The sequence below is a fragment of the Lipophrys pholis genome (genome assembly GCF_963383615.2).
Source record: "Lipophrys pholis genome assembly, chromosome: 18".
Taxonomy (NCBI): Eukaryota; Metazoa; Chordata; class Actinopteri; order Blenniiformes; family Blenniidae; genus Lipophrys; species Lipophrys pholis.
This window is the reverse complement of record NC_137646.1, coordinates 9,208,670-9,230,751: the sequence shown is the minus strand read 5'-3', so window position 1 is coordinate 9,230,751 and position 22,082 is coordinate 9,208,670. Positions and strand designations below refer to the sequence as shown.

Genomic DNA, 22,082 nt, shown 5'->3' with positions numbered 1-22,082 from the left:
TTTAACTGTAATCATCTTCAACAACCAAATCACGGCTGTGTTGATATTCACAACAACTTGTAGTGTGATATTATTGAACCGATCACAGGAATACAGTGAACGTACATCGAGAGCAGCTCCGTCTGCAGGTCTTTTCTGTGGTGTTGTTGCTTCATTGTCTGGATGAAGAGCCGCAATTTGTGTTTTGCTGTCATCGAGAGACGAGCCACTTAAACGTTTCTTGCCACGAAGCACCGGTGTCGGCCGACCTGATGAGTCTTCTCTCTCAGATTGTCTGGAAATAAAATCGAAAGAGAGAAAGGAGACGCAAACATATGAAAAGTTTTTGTCAAAACACACTTGCACAAAATTCTTGTTATTGGTGATGCTCCAGAACATGCTGCTAAGAAAACCACACACACAGATAACGTTATTTATTGAACAAATGGATTGAGTTATGCAGGGAGAATTACTGCAAAACACAAATATTTCAGTTATGAATGCACCCCGCCCCAACCACTTCACGTGCTTCACCTAGTCTTACCTTTGGTTCTCTGAACAACCTGCAGCTACATCTACAGACACAAAGCCAAAGTCCAGCTCTTCATCTCTCAATTCCTTCTTTGTGTCCATCACTTCACTGTCTTTCTCATCCTCTACATGAAGCCAGTCATCCTGAGACAAAGCACCAGTGGCTGCCAGGGACCGATCAACCTCTGCCTCCAGGACTTCTTCCATGCCATCCTGCTCAAACACGGCCTCTGCTGCCTTCTCTGAATCCTCTGAAACAGCTGGTTTCTCTGTGAAGGTCCAACCCTCAATGATTTCCTCCAGAGCCTGTTCAAGTTCTTCTGCAGGAGACGGCTGGGGGAATTCTTCTTGCATCGCCGACAGCACTTCCCGTTCCAGCTCTAACGCTGCCTCGTCTTCAGCTTGGACTGCCACGAAACCTCCTTCCGAGACGACACTTGAATCCAGTGACAGTGAACCTTCATTGGTTTCCTTGCTGATAACAGTTGCATCTTGTGGAATATTCTTCAGCATTTCCATTTCTAAAGGCGCTGAATTGCCTCCGGGTGGCAGGCTTTCTGAATAAGTTGCACTCAGGCGTTTTTTTGCCCGGGGCAATGGAACAGGCAAACTTGACTGTTCACTTTGGTCAACGGCCTCAGAATCAGAAATGACAGTGTCATCCTGGAAAAGATCACTGAGACGTTTCTTTACTCTCGGCTTTGGTACAGGCATGCCTGAGGTCTTTTCTGAGCCATCACCACCCTCCTCTTGAACATTTATCTCAATGTTGCGTTTGCGTTTTCTTAACTGGACTTCAGCTGTAGATGTGGAGTGTTCGTCAGCTGGGGGAAGAGGAGGGGAATCTTTACAGTGCGGCACCACAGATGGTTCATAAGTTGACTGAGTTCCCTCTGCAGCTGAACAATCATCTGAGAAGGCGCCGCTGAGACGTTTCCTTCCACGAGGCCTTGGAACAGGATTGGTTTGTTTGGCCTTTTCTGCACCTTCAATCATCGGTGCATCCTTTGACTCCCAAGAAGTTGCATCGCCAGAAATCTGTGGCTTCCGTATTTTTTTTTCACCATCCACTGCAGGTGGTTTTACTGACTCAATATCGGCAATTGTCACAGGTGGAGTCGTGATTCCTTCGGTTCCACGTTCATTTTGGCCAGTTTTGATTGAAAGAAGTTTGCTGCTACACCGAGGAAGACGTATCCTCTTGATGATTGAAAGCGGGGTTGTTTCTTCAACATGAAAAACTTCTGGTTCTGGCTTTGCGCCAATGCTTTCACTTTCTTTCATGTCTGATGTTGGAATTATATGGGAGAAAGTGGAGACTTGTGAATCAGCAATAGAAATGAGGGATTTGTCTTTTGAGTGGACTGATAGTTTATCATTCTGGACAGACCCACTCCCAACCACATCAGCTTCTTCAGAATGCTGTTTGGTTCTATGCTCTTCTCTTTCTGTCATTTGTGAACGAACTGTTTTTATGGATGTTTCACTCAGTTTATCAATGTTCAGTGACAGTTCTCGAGAGTCTGCAACATCAAACTTTCCCTGACAAGTTTGAAGAGTATCAGGATCATTTAGGAAAGCAGGATTAACTTTCACATCTTGTTGTGGCAGTGGTGACTTGTCAGGTGGTAAACTACCATCTCTTCTCTTTAGCCGAGGAAGTGGAATGACAGGCATGGATATCTGTGTTGGTTCAGCTTTCCCTTTGTGTTTATCATCCCCTCCATGTAATGCTACTTTCCCTCTTACACTTTCCTTGTCTAAACCATTCATAGGTACACCTGGAGGAACACTACTCTCTTCTGCCTTTTCATTCCCGAATCGTTCGAGGTCAGCAGCAGGTTGTGCAGGACTTATCTCTTCAGCAGCTTCCTTCTTCACAGATTTAACTGGACCCACTTCAGTTTTGGGTTTAACAGACAACTTTTGTTTGTGGTCAGGTGATAAACTATCTTTTCTTCTGAGTGGCCGAATTGGAACAGTGGACTCTTGAGCACTACCTTTCTGCAGAGGCACTGGAACTCTTCTTTTTGGCTTTCTGCCTCGCTGAGGAGCAGTGATATCAGCTTGTGGTCTCGCTGGACTCAGACTTTCATTATTTGGAGGTTTGTCCAATAGAACCTCGACAGGTTGATCTGCATCTGGAATTGACTCATTTAAGTTTGACTGAAGGGAAGGAGCACACACATCTTCCTTGCTTGTATGTTGGGGGCTTGAGGAAAAGAAAGGACAAGCTTCAGAATGGGCTGATCTCAATTTCATCATACATTTGTACCATGCACATCATCTCCAACCACACCTTCAATCTGCACAAACTGAGAGGCAGAGCAGCTTTAGACAATGTAAAGCACAAACTGTTATAAAGACAAACCAGAACTTAAGTTCACACCTTATCATGAAAAAAGAAATACTGCGTCCCCATTCCACATCCAAATGCCATGTCTGGCGATAACTAAAAACTGAACACTGTGATTTAAAAGATGTCCATAAGCAGCTCAACAAAAACTGTTATCGCCATAAATGCAGTAAATGTACACACCGTGCAACCAAACATCTCCCAGCACTCACCCTTTGTGCAGCTGAGAAGACGACAGCACTGTTGTACTGCATTCCTGTTGCACCTCCGTCTGGAGAGTTTTCTGCAAACTGTCACTGTCCTGCCCTGCAAGCAATCTCCCCTCTGCATCCCCCCGATCAACAGAGGCCTCTCCTTCCTCCACTTCTTCACCATCTTCCTTTGATATTTCAGTGATATCAGCCTCTGTCAAAGGTGGCCATTTCTTCATACTTGCACTAACTAAATACCCATCATCATCATCATCATCATCATCATCATCAGCAGCAGCAGCAGTTGGCGATGGAGACGCTGATCGATCATCTGCTAAGTTCCCCATGTAAGGCTCAACAGTTGTTGGATAGTCAATGCTAGACTGGTTCTGAACAACCTCAATATTTCCCTCTATTTTCTGTTCGAGAGTCGTGCTGTCTGCCACACACGGAGAAACCTCCTCTGAAGGGCTGGTGGTCTTGTCTTTTTGTTCCACAGATGAGACAACCTCAGGGTGGTGATCAACTGCAGCTAAAGCTGAGTTAGACGGCCCCAGAATGGATGCTACTGTTTCATAACTGAGAGAAATGAATGAATAATGGAGTGAGTGAACGATACTTGAAACCATGCAAAAAATTATTTTGATGAATAAATAGATAAATACAGACATAAAGTCTCATGCAAATGAACTCTGCATTTAATTTTTACCACAGACTAGTATCTAAATTCAAACATTGGAAGATTGTTTTTTTGTTTGTTTTTTAATTCCAAAAAATGAACAATGAATTAGCACGTTCTCTATTTCAGGATCACCAGCAGCCAGCCAGTACTACCTTGCATGCTTCCAAGCATTAGTTCCACACCGGTTTCACACTTACCCTTTATGGAAAACACCTACAATAGCTTTCACTAATCCAGACGTTTCTTCCACCTTTGCTGCTTGTTTTTCTGTCACTGTCCCCTCTGCCTCCAATACTTCCCAACCCAAATTCCCTACAGGCTCTGGTGTGTTTGAGGGTTTCTTCACCGTTTGGGCTTCCTTTGTTGTGATCATCGCTTCCTGTGATTCACTGAAAACCCAAATAAAAAGGAAAGTGGAGCTTGTTCCACAGACAGAGCTAATACACCACAACAATGAGATTCAAATAAAATGCAATGCTTTGACTGATCTACTGAATCCATCATGCACAGCAAAGCTACCTTTATGAGCCGAATTCTTCAGGTTAGGCTCGCACTTAAACTGCTTTCACAGCAAACAAATGTTAAGATGTTGAGCTTATCCACTTACCTACGCCCTAGAAAACTTTCTGTGGCTTGCTTGTCAACAGTTTTCAGTTTGTCCTCTGTCATAAAGGCAACATTTCAAAAGACATGAAAACCAAACCACAAATGATGCTGAATATGACTTTGAGTAGCCACAGTAAAACAGTAAAAGCATCTCACCACGTTCATGTTCTGTTCTGGGGTTAACAGCTATGAGGGGAGCAACAAGGCTTCTGCTGTCAGTCAGATCTGATTGGTCACACGGCTGCTCTTGTATTGTTTGGCTTTCAGAGGAAGATGGCAGTTGAATAGGCAATACTTCTTCCTCCTTTGGATTCGGTTGTGAAACACTTGGCAACCCAGGAATTAGAGTCACACGTGGACATGATGGAGCCATCGCTGTCATGGACTTTAATTCATCCAGTTTATCATCTTCTTTTCCTGTAGATCTAAGAAAATGTATCTTCTCTTTTTGTAGCTGCCTAAACAAGGTCATGTTGTCTCTTGCTTTTGTTTGGGCATTTATACATTCAGAGCTGAGTCTTCTTGCTGATGGAAAACCTGGCACAAGCGAAATGCATGGAGAAGATGTATACAAGCTGATAATGTCTGGTGGTCTGCTTACGACTGGAGCTGAAGGAAAACCGTATATTCTGGTTTGTTTTGGGCAGGAAGTCACCGATGTCAGCATGTGTTTTATGAAGGAGGAGTCCCACTGGTCCTGGCCAGGATAATCCATTTGCATTGTTATCTGGTTTTTCTCTGGTTTTATCAAAAATGGTTTTGTTTCGCTCAGCCATCCTGTGCTTGGAACTGTGGTAATAGATGGGAAACCTTTGACAGTAGAAGCACGTGAGCAGTAGAATAATAAACTTGTCATATCAGGTTCAAGTTTGGCTTTGGGCTGAGGCGCAGATGGGAATCCAGGAATTCTGGATGCTTCCGGGCAAGATGGTACCAAAGCTATCATTGTCTTCATAGTTTGTCCATCTTCCTTTGGACTGTCAGTCATAATTACCACAGGCTTTGGTTGATTATAAAACAGAGTATGCGAGTCAAAGGTCCATGGCCATTTTGACGCTCCATCAATGGATGCAAATCCTGCACCACAGGACGCATTGGGGCAAACTTGTGCCAGACTTAGAATGTTGTATCGGGTAACAGATGGGAAGCCTGGAATCAATGACTGTCTTGGGCAAGAGGGAACCAGAGAAACCATATAGTTTGGGTCATCTGTGTTAACTGCACATTGGTTCACCTGAAAATCAACATCCCGGCGTGGCTTGTACATTAATCCGTCTATTTCGTTAATCCATTGTGCTTCACTTTGTACTTCAACTGAAGAAAACCCAGGTGTCGTAGAATAAAGTGGGCACAAACAAAGGAGATTAACTACATTTGGGCAATAATACTCAATTCTGGGATTTGGCACCGAAGGGAAACCAGGGATACATGACACTTTGGGACAAGATGGCACAAGGGAAATCATTGCTTTTATTGCTCTCTTCTCGCTCATATATATTGTCAGTGGATTCGCCTTTTCTTTCAGCCTTGATTCAAACAACGGTTTCTTGCTTATTGACCAATCTTTTGTGTTCAGACTTGAAGGGAAGCCAGCTATTTGTGACACATTTGCACATGAATTTGCTATATTGACCATATTTCTTAAGTCAGTATTGATGATTCCAGGTTTTGGAACAGAGGGAATGCCGAAAATGTGTGACTCTCTCGGACAACTTTGTGCAATTGACACAACTCCTTTCAAGTCTTTGCTGTTAGTGCCCTCCAGTAGCATTACAGACCCTTGTCCCGCTCCCACCCTCTCCCATAAAGGCTGGTTACTCATATCCCATTCTTTACTGTCAGCTTTTTGAATAGATGGGAAACCGGCCATACGGGACACAATAGGACAGGATGGAGCCAATGCATGCATTGGTGTTTTTGCATTGTTTTCTGTTGGTAACACTGACATAAGATTGAGTTCAGTTTTACTTTTGTTTTCCAGAAGTGGCTCCTGGTTATGTATCAATGAACTATGATCAAGTATAGATATGGGATCTGATACATTTGGCTCCGATGGACACAGGTTTGCATCATTTGGTTCATAATAGTCTGAACATGGTTTTCGAAGAGAAGGGAACCCTGGACACCTAGCCTCCCAGGGACAAGATGGTGCCAATAAAATGGTTTCCTCATTGCTCTTTTCAGCCTGTTCAGATTCACAGCGTGTTGTCACTTGGTTCATTTGTGTCTTTTTCTTGCATATTAGTTCTGGATGTAAAGGCCATTGTTTGTCTTCCTTTTCAGGGAGTTTGGACGGCATGCCAGCAATATTTGATCTTGAGCAGCAGGTTTCCAAGAGAGTGAACTGTTTGTAGTCTGTTTCAGGCTTCACGTAACATGGCAGACTTTGTACTTCCACATAAAGAGAGTGTTCATCCATTCTGTTTTCCACATCTTCCAGATTAAGAACTAAGTCTGTGGTTGATGTTTCAATATTCTCTGATGAGTTCCAGGTACACACACTATCTAGAGAGGATTCAGTTGTTTCAATTGTTGGAAACTGAAATTGGCCACTAAGTTCAGGAGATGTCTGCATTAGGTCAGGGGCAGCAGACTCTGCCTTGCTCTTCATTTCATTATCATCATTGCCAAAGCAGAACACTGGGAAATTATCAAGGAACAATTGTTCTTCATCAACCATCTCAGTGATCATTTTAATTTCTTCCTCTGATACGTTTTGAGCTTCTTCTGTGGTTGCCTTTGGCAGCTCCTCCCATATGATCATCTTGTCTGATGGACATTTATCTGTTGGCACTTTGGGGAGCTCCTCCCATTGTATGGTTCTGTCTGGAGCCTGTTTTTGTTGCTGCTCCTCAATATTATGTGGCTGCATGTGGAATTGGACTTCTGGTGCACCAATAATAGTTGGGCATGGTAGTTGAGGTGAAACCAGGCTTTCCTCTCTGGAGAGAAGGTAAACATACAATCTCAGTGAACTCTTCAGAGAAAAAGAACATTTTAGTGCAATTCCTAATGCAAACACAATTCTTCTTCTTTAAAAACAAACAAACAAAAAATCATATTACTGAGCAAGTCTGGTACAGTAGAACCTCTGAGGAGGGGACCCGGTAAGAGCGGACACCCTGTACTGAGCGGACACATCGCTGTGCGATGTGCACACTTTTAACTGTTAACTCACCGTACGGTGGGGACACCTGCCTGACGTGGACAACGGACAGGTTTTACTGGCAAATTTCAAGCTGAGCAACACTAAGACGGCCAAAATACTTGGCTGGACCGGATTATTAGAATATTCAGGCTGCGGGTGATACATGATTGCCTCCATACCACACTCCGGGTTCACTTTCATGGGTGTAACATAACATTACGACCCCGAAAATCCCCGCAGAGGGTCGGAGCCTAGCGCACAGGGTGGATGATGGTTTTGGCGTCACGCGTACTTAAGTTTGACTTTCGCTGAACAGCAGAGAACATAAAGCCCGTGAACCAAAACCGACTAAGGGGCTCCAATCTGGTCCCACCAAGCAAGGAGGTTATATGACATTTCATTGTATTTTGCACCAGAATGTTTCATTCAAAATGACTTTATGTTGACATTGGAATACTTTTCAGTACTGTTTTATATTGTAAAAATATAGACAGTTTTACTACACACACTGTGACCACAACAAAGAAAAAGTGTAAATGTAAAGGTTATTATAGCAATATTTGACCAGTCTGGTCCACTCAGGATGAAACTGGACTATATGTGGTCCCTGAAGTAAATTAAATCTTACTTAAAAATTATTTTCTATACATCTTAATACATGTGTATATATGCATTTATATTGTATACATCTTTGTATTGGTGTTTGGTTCCTTCAATATCAACTGGTCCTACAATTTGTCCTGGTGACCTGTCCCTCTAAAGAGAGGACACCTGTCTTCAGGGGACACTTGCCCTTGGATTGTAGGGCGTCCCTACATCACAGGTTTTACTGTACTCAAAGCGAAAACATTTTCACTTTATATCCAAATAAGATAGAAAAACTGTACATTGTCACACAGAAACAGTTTGTTAGTCACACATTTTTTGTCATAGCTTCCACTTTCACAACTGTCCAACAAATCCACTCTCATAATAGCAATGCACCACAACTTGTAAGCACACCTGAACTCTTACATTAGTCCAAAATGTATTGCAATAGGTATTTTGTTGTCATATATGCAAATATAAGACATGCAGTTCATTTCAAAGTCACACCAGCCAGTCCACTAGAGTTAAGGAGCTAAACTCCACAAAACGAACACCAAGCCACAATAGTTGCTCAGGTTAATTCCACAACTGTTATTTTGAAGGTGTAAAGGTCCCTTGTGTGTCTTTGTCAAGTCTGCTTCTCATACCCATTCGTCTCTCCCTGTCTCGGTCTTGTCTGCATCTTCGTTCACTGACCCTTCCGTTTCACCCTCCCTCGGTGTGCAACTGATGTTTGATTTGTGTCACCTGTTTCTTCCCCTCCCGGTGTGTATTTAAGCCCCGTCTCATGACTCTAGCCCTTCCCTCGTGTGATCTTTGGACTTACTCATGTCCTGACCTCTGCCTGTTTGATGACTGCTCATCTCTGGACTTACCTACTGATTTCATACGCTCCGATTCTAAATAAACTCTGTGAACTACCTGACCTGAGACTGAGTCTGCATCTGGGCTCACCGTGACACAAAGACACTGCCACTGTAGTGGATTCATTGCATTGAAGCCAAAGCATTGCATCACATTGCACAGCACTGAAAGCAACCTGACAGCAGCAGTGGCAGAGTATTATCAGGATCAACCCTGACTTCTGACCCACAGTGTCATAATGTGATGCAATGACATCTATTGATTCTGTTGAAAATATGTGACTTCTCTAAAATGACCTCTGATTATTAGCACTTCAATAGCCTCCATTTCTCTGGTAACAATATTTCCCTCATCGAAATAACTTTCCCTCATGGGGCTCAAAATTAACTGAACCCATTTACCCAATTCTAAAAAAGCAATATAAAAACCACTTGGATTAATGAAGTCATTTACATCAAATGTATGAATTTGTATTTTCTTTACTACAGAAATGTCTCTAAGTTGACTTCCTGCTGCTACATGTCTTTTTTTTGCACATTGATGACATAATCTAATTAAATAAACCATAAGTCGACATGCATGATGTCATGAGATTGTTGCAGTCCATCTAGACGTGTTAATTTGATTTCTCAGACAGCACATCATGTTGAATAATTAGAAAGTTCCCAAAACTGCATGTTGATATAACTGTAAATAGTCTGTCTGCTTAAAACTCTGCACAGCTTACCATCTTCCAGTGAGGCAGCTATAGGTTTAAACTGCTGGGTGACTGTTAGTGCACTGAGCTTCTCCCCTTTCTCATTCTCCATACAGTGATGTTTCACAATTACATATCCCCCCCCCCCCCCCCTCTCTCTCTCTCTCGAAGTCTCCACCTCTGAGCCTGGTTCTGCAGGTTCTTCCTATTAAAAGAGAGTTTTTCCTTTCTGGCATCATCTATACTTGCTCATATGAAATTGTTGGGTTTTGTAAAAATGCATCAAAATGACTATCTTGTATTTGGGCCTAAATAAATAAAATTGAATTCAATTGAATTGAACAAAATAATTCACAACTTCAAGATATGACAGACACAAGGACAAATGTTGCTCCGTATGAGTAGGCAAGATGGCGCCAAAATGCACACATATCATTGTAAACTGACTTTATCACAGTGCAAAGCAAGGCAACCCACCTCCTCTTAACAGTCAAGAAAAGTGGCAAATCAGGGATGGAGTGCCACATTCTGCAATGCAAGTTTCTGCAAAACGTCAAAATGAAAGTTTTCAGGAACTAAGCTGCCCATATAACAGAGAGAACTGAAACTCTCCAGCTCACTCACCCTTTCTCTAAAACAGCAGTGTCTTCCTCAACAGGCGTCCAAGTGCCACATTCATCTTGACACACTCCCAGAGTAGATGTTGCTTCATTTGAGTCATGATTTGTTTGAGTTTGGTGCTGCTCATCCCATAACATCTCAGTCCTGTTCACTCCGGAGGTCTCAGACTTTGACGATGGTAAGTCTTTGACTTTAGCGTTAACAGGATATGTTGATACTTCCATTCTAGCACTCCGTTCGACATCCTCCAGCACTTCTTTGTTGGCTATGCCTTCGATGGAAACCTCACTGTACAATTGCTCTTTCAGTAAAATCTGTTGATTGGATATATTTTCTTTGTCCTTCACCACCATCCGTGTTCCTAACTTCACCAAGAGTGCTGTATGGAGTGGCCATCCCTGTCCTGAAAGGTGCTCATGCGTTGACGGTAGCCCAAGAACCAAAGCTGCTTTTGCACAAGAAGGCACGATATTTACCATATTTGGAACTGAGGTGAAGTTGGAACTCAGCTCACTGTTTACACATTCATAGTCAAAAGACAGTCCTGCCTTTAAGTTTTCATTGCGATGAGAATGATAGGTTTGGTGGGATTCGCAGTGTCCTCCGACCACCACAGGCCAAAATAGTTCAGGGCCCGAAGAGATTGAGCTTCTTGAGGGGAAACCAATGATCTTTGATTGTTTGGGGCAACATTTTGACATCCGTACCATGTCTGGGTTTGACTCTACTGTGGTATCAACGCTCCTGTGTCGTGCAGCAGAGGGAAATCCAGGGCTCAGGGCTTGACGTGGACATGATGGAAGCATACTTAGCATTATTTCTTTGTGTGGCTTTTCCTCGACTGCAAAATCCTTCAAAAAAACTCCAAATGTTCGAAGTGACATTTTCCAAACTGCATCCTTATCCACATGCCAACCATCTGAATCTTTTGCACTGCTCTTCGCTGGGAGACCCAGAACGTTACTGTGTGTTGGGATGGTGGCTGATGATTTGAACATGTTGGGAGTTTGTTTTGACCTGTTTCCTGCTTTTGAAGGAATTCCAGGGATACTAGATTGTTTGGGACAGGGTGGCAACATTGATACCATAATACTAACCACTGCTTTTTCTCTAGCAGCCATTTTATTTTTAAGTATTACTGATCTTGCAGGTTTGGGTTCAGGCCTTTCCCATAATAGTTTCTTGCTTTCACTCCATTCTTCTTCACCAGACTCAGTGTGAAATCGAGAGAGTAACCCATAAACTCGGGATTGTCTTGGACAAGTAGGTAGCACACATGTCATACTTGGTGGTGGTGCTGATGGAAAGCCTGGTAAACAGCCTATCTGTGGACAAGACGGCAGCATGGCGAACATATTCATGATCATGTCATTGTCGAGATAGAGCACACTGAGCTCATCTAATTGTACCATGACTGCAGCTTTCTGCTGCCTGGGGAGGAGCAGTGGCTTTCTTTCCATGAGCCATTGTGATTGATCTTTGGTCGTTTCTTTAAGCGGCATTCCAGGAACTCTAGATCCCTTCAAACAACTATGGAGTAAACTCACCATAGTTGGTCTACCAGCAAATGTCAACATCAGAGCAGAAGGAAAACCGGCCACATTTGGATTTTCAGGGCAAGAAGGTAACATTTTCCACATACTTTTAGACGTATTCTTATCAAAGCACAAAGTCGCATTTATCATCTGACCTTCCCTTTTGATAGCTGGAATTTCCCATCGTAACCTATGTGGAAACCATTCCTCATGACTAGAAAAGCCAACCTTGAACCCAGTCTTTGAAGGCAAACCAGAGACTCCACTCTTTCTGGGGCATGTATGTATTAAATTGATCATGCTGGGCTCTTGTCGAGGAGCAGAAGGTAAACCAAAGATTCTGGATTTCTGTGGGCAAACGAAAATCATATTAACCGTACCTTTGATCGATTCTGCATCTTTTAGTTTCCAGTGGGAAATGTAAGCTTGTCTACTTTTCTTAAATGCCTTGTTAGTTGACTGAGCCAAAGCATTCCAGTTGTTGTTCAGTAAATTGCTTTGGTATTGAGAGGGCATGCCAGGGATTTGGGTCTGCCAAGGGACGCCAGCCACAAGCCGCACAATGTTGGGCTTTAGTTTTTGGGGCGCTGCAGGTATACCAACGATGGAAGACTTTGCAGGACACGAGGGCAAGATTGCCACTGAACTCAAAATTTTATTTTTGTGCTGATCCTGAGCAGCGGTTGGAAGAATATTCTGAATAGACACCGCACCTTTTCTCATTTGCTTCTCCATTAAAATATTCCTGGGTATAACCAGCCCCTCACAGTGAGTACTGACTGGGTCATTTGAAGGCAAACCAATGACTCTAGTTTTTCTTGGACAAGTAAACAAGAAATCTTCCATTTTAGGGTCTTGGCTTGATCCAGCTGGAAAACAAACTGCACTCGGCTCTTTGTGTGGAGCAGATGGAAAGCCGGGAATGGTAGACTTCTGAGGACAAGATGGTAATAATTCTACCATGGCTTTATTATGTTCCATATTCCCAGGGGACTTCCCTTGAATTAAAACAGGATAACGTCTTATTGGTCTCTCCAAAATAATACCCCCAAAAGTATGCCAGTCATCATTAAAAGCCATGAGGTTCTGTTGATGAGGCATACCGATGATCCAAGCCTGTTTGGGACATGTAGGTAGAAGACAGGTTGTCTCTGGAGGGTTTGAAGCTTTCTGCCTCGGATCAGAAGGAAACCCTGGAATACTCGATTCTTTAGGGCATGTGGGCAACATGGCTACCATCATCTCAGTCATATTGAAGTCAAGGACAGCTTGTACCTGAACATTGGGGTTTGAAACAACAGTTTCTTTCATCTGCATTGGTTTTCTCCACAGAGAACATTTGTCCCAAATAATTTTCTCATCTTCTGTCACTGATTCAATTGACGCTACTCCTGGAATGCTGCAGATTCTGGGGCATGTGGGTAAAATATGTCTTATATCTGGCTCATATTTCAAAGTATATGGGAATCCAGGAGTACTTTGAAACCGGAAACAGGTTGGTGATATGGCAAACATGTTTGCAAATGCTGTGCTATCCTCATAGAAATGATTTATATGATCTTGAAGTGATGGTGAACCCTTGTTGGGGAACCTCTGTAACAATGAGTTGTTTTCATTTGGCCACTCTCTGGTCTGTGAGGGGCGTATCGATGGCATGCCAGAAATCATAGAATACTGTGGGCATCCTGAGCGCATTTTGGCATCTGTAACTTCTGCAGGGGTTTCATGATTTAAAAGTGATGGAAACAGGGGAAATGGATTTCCTGAGGGACTCAAAGGACCAAGTTCCATTTTAGATATGTAGACGCACTTTTCTTCCACCACAGCTACGGAGCTTTGGAGCTCAGATTGTTGCATAACTCTCACATTTCCATGAAGCAGTGGCTTCTTGTTACACAAAGCCAAATTTGTAGGTCTTTCCTCCATCCTACAAGGTACTGAATCCAAACCAAGCACACCCGTGAAAGGTGGTGTAAAGTTTGTAAGAGGTTCTTGTCTCGTCTTGTCTTGTTTTGATAAAATGCCTGTTGTGTGCTGCTGTGCTGATCTGGAAGCTGCTTGATCTGAAGGATCTGTGTTGCATATACCGGACACTGGAACAGCAGCCTTGTTGTTTGAAGGGGTTCTTTGTGGCTTCTCCAGTTGAGAATCCACAACCACAATGGACTGTGGTCCACACTGAGGTTCTGAGGATTTCTTCATCACAGTTGGACGAGACGCAGACCTGGACTCTCTGAGACAAGAGGGCGGCATGATCCCATTTCTGAAGGATTACATCAAATATTGATGTCACAACAAGAGACTTTTGAGTTTAAAGAAACTACAATTACGTACAGTTCTAAGACTACTAAAAGAATTCAACTGATAGCTTAAGATGCCACACTTACCCTAAATTCCTAGTCACTGTTCCGGTGTCATTCGCATTTCCTATTCGTCCTATCAGTTTTGGGACAGAAGTTGCAGCAATCTGAGGGAAATGCAACGGCCCATGTCGAGTGCTCCAGGCAGGCTGTGGCTCTGGAGGAGAATGGGGCATCGGCTGACCCAGCTCTGGTTGAGCTTTTAGAATCTCTGACTGAATAGGCATCTGGGAAAAGTGGCCTTTTGGCTTAAACAGAGACTCCTGGACTGAAGCAGGTGCTGGATCATTCAAACACAGGTTGTGCTTTGGTGCAGCGGTGCAGGGAGAAAGTGATGGCTGGATGCTGACAGTTCTTGTTGGGCTTAATTCGGTCTCATCCGTCTGTGTTTTGGGCCACTCAACATATTTTTCCTGTGGGGCTAAAGGCGTTCTGGGGCTAAGAGCCAGTAATGAGGCCAAACTCTCAGGTCTGAGGGACAAACAAATGCAGATGAGAGTTACTATAACTTCACTAAATCAACATCATCCAGGCCAGGGTCACAGAAATCCACCAAGAAAAAGACCACGAATAAGACACTGAACTACATGAAATAAGAGTTACACAAATGTGATGTTCAAAACAATCACTGACCAAACTAAGTTCCTCAATTCATTGCAATGATTAGGATACACCAAGAAGCCAAAGCTGTCATGAATGCTGCATGCATATCTGTCAGATCAGGCGGTCGGTGCAACAATATGACTCTGATTGACTTGCTTTCAAATCCTTTAAAGAAAATAATTCATAAGGGTGGACACAAGCAGTTAGATAAATGCTTGATTTTGGAAAGTAGATATTTTGATGGGTTCATTATGTGTCTTTAAAATGAACATGGCGGTCTGATTACATGGAGTCAGTTTTACCAATTCAGTGTGAGTCTCAGAGCACACAGCAGAGACTTTACTAAATCAGGAGGCGGCAGAGAAAAATAATGAATTTGTTGGGCATCACAGGAAGCTTTGACAGTGATTGCTGCAAAGTGCTAAACTAAGCAAAAGGGGCTGTCTTCATCTGAAGCATGCGAGCTTTTAGTCATGTTGAGCAAGATTTTTTGAATGACGGAATATGACACATCTTAGCTATTATTCAAAAACACAAATCTTCACATCCTAGCGATGTATCCCCCCAGGCTTTAACCATGTTTAGCATGTAGCATGTAGCATCGCTGGTGTGTGAGCCTGAAACTCTTTAGCATGTAGCATGTGGCACGTAGCAGGATCAGAGTTACGTGCTGAGAGGTTAAACCAACGAGCGACATCAAGCTTCACCGTCAGTCTTACTTTTGTTATTCTCATTAAGAATAAAGAATCTCCAAACCGCAGACATCGCTCGTGCTCTCTTGCATATGATGATGCTGACAGATGACGTCATGCAATACTCGCTGTTTTGTATTGGGGATCTTTTACAAGTACAACTACAAGTACAACTACAAGTAAGAGTACTCTGTGCAGTATTAGACCTGATACTGGTATCTGTATCAGTGCATCCCTAAAAATAATACACTTATGCAGACTATATCAAAAGCACCTTGAAGAGTTATGTGTTTTAACGTATGATGTAAAACGCATCAGGCGGTTCATCATTTAAACAATTGTTGCTATTTGGCGTGAGACAAAGCTCAGCCACTGTATGGAGGGGATCATTCTCCCACACTTTAAAAGCCCTGCAATAGATCATGAATTATACTACCAGCGCTGCTGAAAAGAGTTGTTGGTCAAACAATTTTGACAGTGAAATTTCTTTTTCCATATTGTTATTTTTTTATCAAATTTTTGGTCGGAAAGCATGCAATCCTACATTAAAAACAGAAAAGAAATCCTGTATTTCATGTCCTTTGTATCCTATAATGACTTGGAGCATTCTGGAGTCATTCAAACCAATAACATATCACCTCTCTATTGCATATCAATAACCAGAGCCTTTAGTTCCTTCAAGCAATGAAATGCAGCTGAGTTCTGTTTATAGCCCAAAACTCATTTAAACATCAGTGCTCACATGCCAAACCAGTCAGGAGTTTCTGAAATGACAAAGGTGCAAACCGAAGGCTTGTCAGATTAAACAACGGCGAGCCAAACCATGCTGCACAACTTGAGGCTCATTAATGCTTCTACATCAGCACCAACACTGATGTATGCACTCCAGACGGTGGAATGAGCATTTGGCATTCAGTCCACCTCTTCATGACAAATGTCATGAAGAAAAATAAAGTTCCTAAAGTTTTCTACAAATGGGAAGAAAAAAAAACTTTTTTAGAACTAAGATAGGTGGCAACGATGGCAGGACAGTGAAACACCTCCAGGAGCCCCACGCCTGCTCTTACAGCGCTCCCACCATCTGTTATCCACTTGTATTCTCAACACTATCTGCCCACATTGACTGCTGGTACTGCTCAGGTTGTCTAGACTGTAAACATCCCGACTTGGACCGAAACCCAGACCAAATAAACGCAGTGTGCAAACCATAGGCTTCATGCATATCTGTATCTAACGTCAGCATAATTGAGCCTTCAGCTGGCTTGCAAAGTGTTTTTTTAAGTAGCAGTAAGGGTTTTTTTCTGAGCTACTAACGAGATATTTGTCGAAGCTGCACCGGGTTTGTTTGACTCTCAGATGAATTAAGCAACACAAACAAACATCTTATGACTTTGAGTTTTGCTGGCGTCGACTATTGACTGTTTGTATTTGCCAAAGACAATAATGACTTGCTCCCGTCATCGGTCGCTCCTTTGTCTATAATATAACATGTGGGAACCAGGAATGGAGTTTCCTGGGGGTTAATGACGGCCGTTCTGCACTGCTGATCTCACAAAGCTGTTATTATGGTTGTTATAAGACAGCTGCAAACACCAGCACGGTTTATCTATGCTGATGTACAAAACATTAAGTAGAACTAAAGTGTAATTTTCTAAAAGTGCCTTGTTTATGTTCATGTTCACCATTAATAATAATTACATTTGTGTCTTGTTAAATTGAATAGACTCCAGTGGTTGGATGGTTTGGGCGGGACTGTGTTGGTAGCGAGGACACGACTTGGCCATGAGCCCACGGCTCAGCCTGGACTTGACTTGTTCCACGACTTGTTGGGAACCACTGCTGTAACAACCACATTCATTTGTGAACCAAGGAATCCTGTACTTATACAAACTGCAGACCAAAACAATAAAGTCAAGTTGCACAAAGATGAAATTACTAGGAAACCTTTCACATATCGACCTAAAAATGGAACTTTGTTATAATTTGTACATCTGGATGTCGATGCAGGGCTGCACGGTGGAGCAGTGGTGAAAACGTCACTGATACAAGCTGCAGTTGGAGTTTGTTGTGCAGTTTGCATGTTCTTATTGTTTGAGTGTCAGTTTCGCCACATAGATCGGTTTTCTCCCACAGTCCAAGAAATGTGTATGATTGTTAATTGTTGACTCGCTATGTCCTATAGGTGTGAATGTGGATGGATGGATGGGTGGATGGATGGATGGATGGATGGATGGATGGATGGATGGATGGATGGATGGATGGATGGATGGATGGATGGATGGATGGGTGGGTGGGTGGGTGTCTCTACACCCTTTGATTTCTTCTAGTTTCCATATGTCTTTCATCTTCTCTTAGAAACTATCCAGGTTTAAATGGGTTTGAATATCAGCACAATGTATTCTGTGCCACGGACCACGGCTCTGGACCACATCCTTAACCACAGTGACCCGGGAGGTGGACTGGCTCAACGGCTTGTCTCCAGGTCAATGGTTTGACCCCCAGCTCCTCCTGTTCACATGTTCCTGGACAGAACGTTCAACCAGTTACCCCCCAGATGGAAGAATCAGAGCCTGGGATAATGCAGGAAGCGATCATTGACGATCTTGTTGACAACCAAACAGAATCATTGGCTTCTCCTGCATCCAGACCTACAAAGAAACACCACTGATTGGTGCAGGAGGTTAACGACTTCCAGGCTGCAGCTGTAGAGGAAACACCATGAATGGTATCATGAGGCGACTGGCTTACAGATCTCTGCCGAGCCGTTGTCTGGAGGTGAAGCCATTTGCCCCATGCTTAGTTCAGCTTTGACTTGTTCTGCTTGTCAACACCAGCAGTGTGTTATGGTCTCTGCTGTGTTTGTGGCTTTTTGTTCCCCCTTCTACATCAGATGTACAAGCAGTACTGGGAATCCACCCATCAATCCTAACAGTAGGCAGAATATGCAAATATAAGTGCTGCACTAATTCAAAGTGTTGATAGAGACTGCTGTAGAGGTGCACTGCTGCTTTTGTGGCTCATGGCTGCACATGTTTTTCTCTGCTTTTCAGAACTTTGTTTGAACTAAATTTGCCTGGTATGCCGCAGTGACCTCAAATTACAAAAACAAACTGGTTTTGAATGAGAACAATGAGATTTAGAACGTTGTGAAGCACATTTCAGAGTACAGCTTGACAGCAACACAGTTAGCAAGATGCAACATTACTTCAAAGCCATGCCAACCGCATCCAAACTCAATGAAAGTGGGCCTGTTGTGTCTCTGTTCGCTCACCCTGCTGATGCTTTGACCACCTCAATTCCAAAGGCAGCATCTCCTCTTCTGGTCAGCTCTGATCTGAAGCTGGCCGGAGCTCTGAAGTCAGAGGCTGAACAACACAAGACAACATTGAGTCAGTCATATGCTCACTGCACAAGTATAACTGCAGCAAGTACTGTGTGATGCTCACATGGGGGCACTGAAGACTGGTTATCTTCTTCACTAAGAGTGCTCAGCTGTCTCTTGAATTCTGAAAAGCATGGAGAAGATTTCACAGGTGAGGCTTGTACCTCACCAGCACAGTGCAGAGTAAAATCCAACTGCTTTAATACGAACCACCAGCAGGTGGAGACAAATATGTGTTCAAGTAAGAGGAAGCATTCGGCCTGAATGCTGAAACTCTTCATGCAGGGGTGTCAGACTCAGGTCCTGGAGGTCCTGCATGTTTTCCATGTCTCCCTTCTTTAACACACCTGATTCTCATGATGGTTCATCACTGAGTTCAACACGATGCCTGGTTATGAGCCACTCATTGCAATCAGCCGTGTTGAAACAAGGAGACATGGAAAGCATGCAGGGCTGCGGCCCTCCAGGACCGGAGTTTGACACATATGCTCTACAGGGTTCTGCATGTGGATCTGCAGCACCTTGACAGTGGTTCCCTGAACCACTGCCATTACTGTCAGAAAATGAGATTTGAATAAACATTTTCACCTTATTTTGAATTTATCTGCATAGCAAACGTATTTCCAAACAAACTGATCTCCTGATAAGAAAACAATTCATTAAAAAATGTAAAATAGCTCCAATGACAAAAGCAGCTGGTAATGCTAAAATGACTTGATGGATGAATAAAAAAAAAAACTGAACTACTTCAGAGGGTTAAAACAATGATTAAATACACAACAACTAACTAAAGTTAAAAACAACTTAGAGTCTTAACATCGTAAATGGCAGAAATTCTTAAACAGGCTAAAAAAACTAAAGAAGCCAAAACTCATACAGAGTCTGTTATATCTTACGGTTGAAACGGAAAAATATAATAAAACATCAACTGAATTGTAGTTCTGAAACATCAGGCACGCTACCCGGCCAAACACGTTTTGAATCTGAAGGCAAAGTCATTTTGGAGCTCTGTTGGACAAAAAGTTGCAGATGTAATCCTTCCATTTGTACCTGCATCCTGCACACTGGCGCAGACTGCAGCAGAATGAGACATGTGAGACTGAAGAGGAAGAAGAGGAGGAAGATGAATAGGAAGAGGAGGAGGAGGCCCAGAGAGCAGCGGAGCAGCAGAAGCAGGAGCAGGAGGTGACAGGGGCTCTGCTAGAGGAATGACCGGCGGTCTCCAAGAAGGAGCACATCCACTTCCCTCCTGAGCAGAGATTGGTGCTGCTGGGAGGAAGACCATGGAAAAAGGAAGAAGGAAGGAGCAGATGAAGGAGATGTGACTGACAATACATGAGAAATGCTTCCAGACAGGAGTGAGACAACAAAGAAGATATGGAGCACAGGCTGCACCAATTAGACATGCTTGCAGGCTTCTCATTTTCATTGTGCAAATTTTGCAGAACAGAACTAATTCTTAAAGTGATAGTTCAACAATTTTCCACCTATTTTGCCATCATATTCATTATAAAAGCATTGATCGCTATAAATAAGATGATTGTACCAAACGTGTTTAGTCTTTAGGGAGCAATGTGAGCTCACAACAACCAAACAATGTTCAAGGTTGAAGTCCTGGGCCTTCCTGGGAGGAGCTGCATGTTCTCCCTAAGTCAGGTTTATTGTCTGGGTACTTCAGCTTCCTGCCATAATGTAAAGGCTTCACTGGTGCAGGGAGGTAAAATGTCTTATCAGTGATTAATCTGACATTTGGTGACGTTAGGTTCGACCTGGGAAGTGAGTCGTCCAGCTCAGGACAAAGCCAGAGAGAGACAGTCACCATTCAACCTTGAACACATGCTTTTAGAGCCACGCACAGGATGAACATGCAAACTGCACACAGGACGTTTTCCAAGCCTCGACTCAAATACAGTCATGTGAAAAAGTTAGGACACCCAATAAAAGCTTAAGTTGATTTATTTATTTATTTATTTTTTAACATATTTGGGCATCTGAGTATTTATTATCATTATCTCATTATCATATCAACACTAGTTACAAAATGGAATAATATTTTTTTAAATACCAATTAAAGTTGAAAATACTTTTTGAAAGTTTCTGTAAAATGTAAATAATATAAAAAGCAATTATTGGTGAGGAATCGATTAGGAAACCCCCACATTTATTCAACAGGCTGAAATCACACACAGCTGTATCACATGATTAGAACATCGTAACTGAGCGATTTAAACCTCAGCAATGTAGTCTGTGTGCTCCTGACTGTTGAATGGTAATTATTTGTTGTTTACCTGAAATTAAATCCCTTTCTTTACCAGAGATGAATTACAAACAAGATCAGACATCAATATGTGAACATTTCTTGATAAAGGGTGTCCTAATTTATTTATCTTTTTGTCCTAATCCATAATCTATGGTTAGCCAGGGTTAAATATAGGAGAGGAAGCAATGGTTTGATAAAGTACATCCCAGACAGGTAAAAAGGCTTGCCAGGGCTTAAAGGCAGAGCGGCTTTACATTGTTTCTCCATTTTCTGCTTCTTGTGCAGCACTGCCGGTCGACTGGGAGGATCATTGACAGAGAAATGCAGAAACTTAGGAGAAAGTTCAGGCTGAGCCAGAGGGGCCTGACATTTAGGAGGGCGCCATTCAGTCTGCCAGGAAGCTGAAAACAGGAGAAGATAGAGGGAGAAGAATGAGCAGTAATGTGTGAAATAGCAGGGAAGAAGAGTGTCTCCACTTCATCTCTGTCTCTACCTGTGGCAGGAGCACAGGGCAGGCTGGTGGGCCTGGTCAGACACTCTGCCACTTTAGGATGCTTGGGAGGAGGAGGCAGCAGGGGGACAGGAGGGAGGAAGCTGGGAGGAGCTGAGAGTATATATGAGGAGGAGGAGGAGGAAGGCAGAGGAACAGAAACCAGGATCAAAAGGTACTCACTCCAGTAACTTGTTTTTAATGTACTTAATCACAGAAAACCCTTGAAAAGTGTATTTTCTGTAAACACTGACTGATCTGCATCTCCCTTGAATCCTTGAATCTTACAGCAGAAACAACAATAATTTCAAGTGAAAAATCAAGGGAATCATTTATGGTGAAAATACGAAACTTGATTCTTTGTGAATAAATCTAACTTTTGGAATCATATTTGTTGTCTTTTTAATAGACACAAAGGTGAATGAAATGTCAACCATCAAGAACTCTGACATTTTTCAGGCTTTACTATTAATTTTGGTAATTGTCATTGATATAGC

The 22,082-nt window shown here is 42.8% G+C and overlaps 1 protein-coding gene across 4 annotated transcripts in view; it reads right to left on the bottom strand.

Annotated features, from left to right (window-relative positions):
• The window catches only part of ehbp1l1a (EH domain binding protein 1-like 1a), a 58,801-nt gene that overhangs the window by 11,803 nt on the left and 24,916 nt on the right, over positions 1-22,082 (bottom strand). For 2 of the 4 annotated variants that reach the window (XR_013936259.1, XM_080486500.1), the window contains exons 1-2: positions 524-2,299; positions 106-274 (exon numbers count right to left, since the gene is read on the bottom strand). Coding sequence is in view for 3 of the 4 variants with exons in the window: in XM_080486500.1 (XP_080342626.1) it covers positions 106-274; positions 524-2,283 (1,929 nt within the window). In the remaining variant the exon portion in view is untranslated. Of the gene's footprint in view, positions 1-105; positions 275-523; positions 2,300-3,936; positions 4,129-4,346; positions 4,402-4,501; positions 5,133-18,724; positions 18,819-18,899; positions 18,960-22,082 lie in introns of those variants that run through there. The other 2 variants (XM_080486501.1, XM_080486502.1) reach the window with 2 other exon arrangements.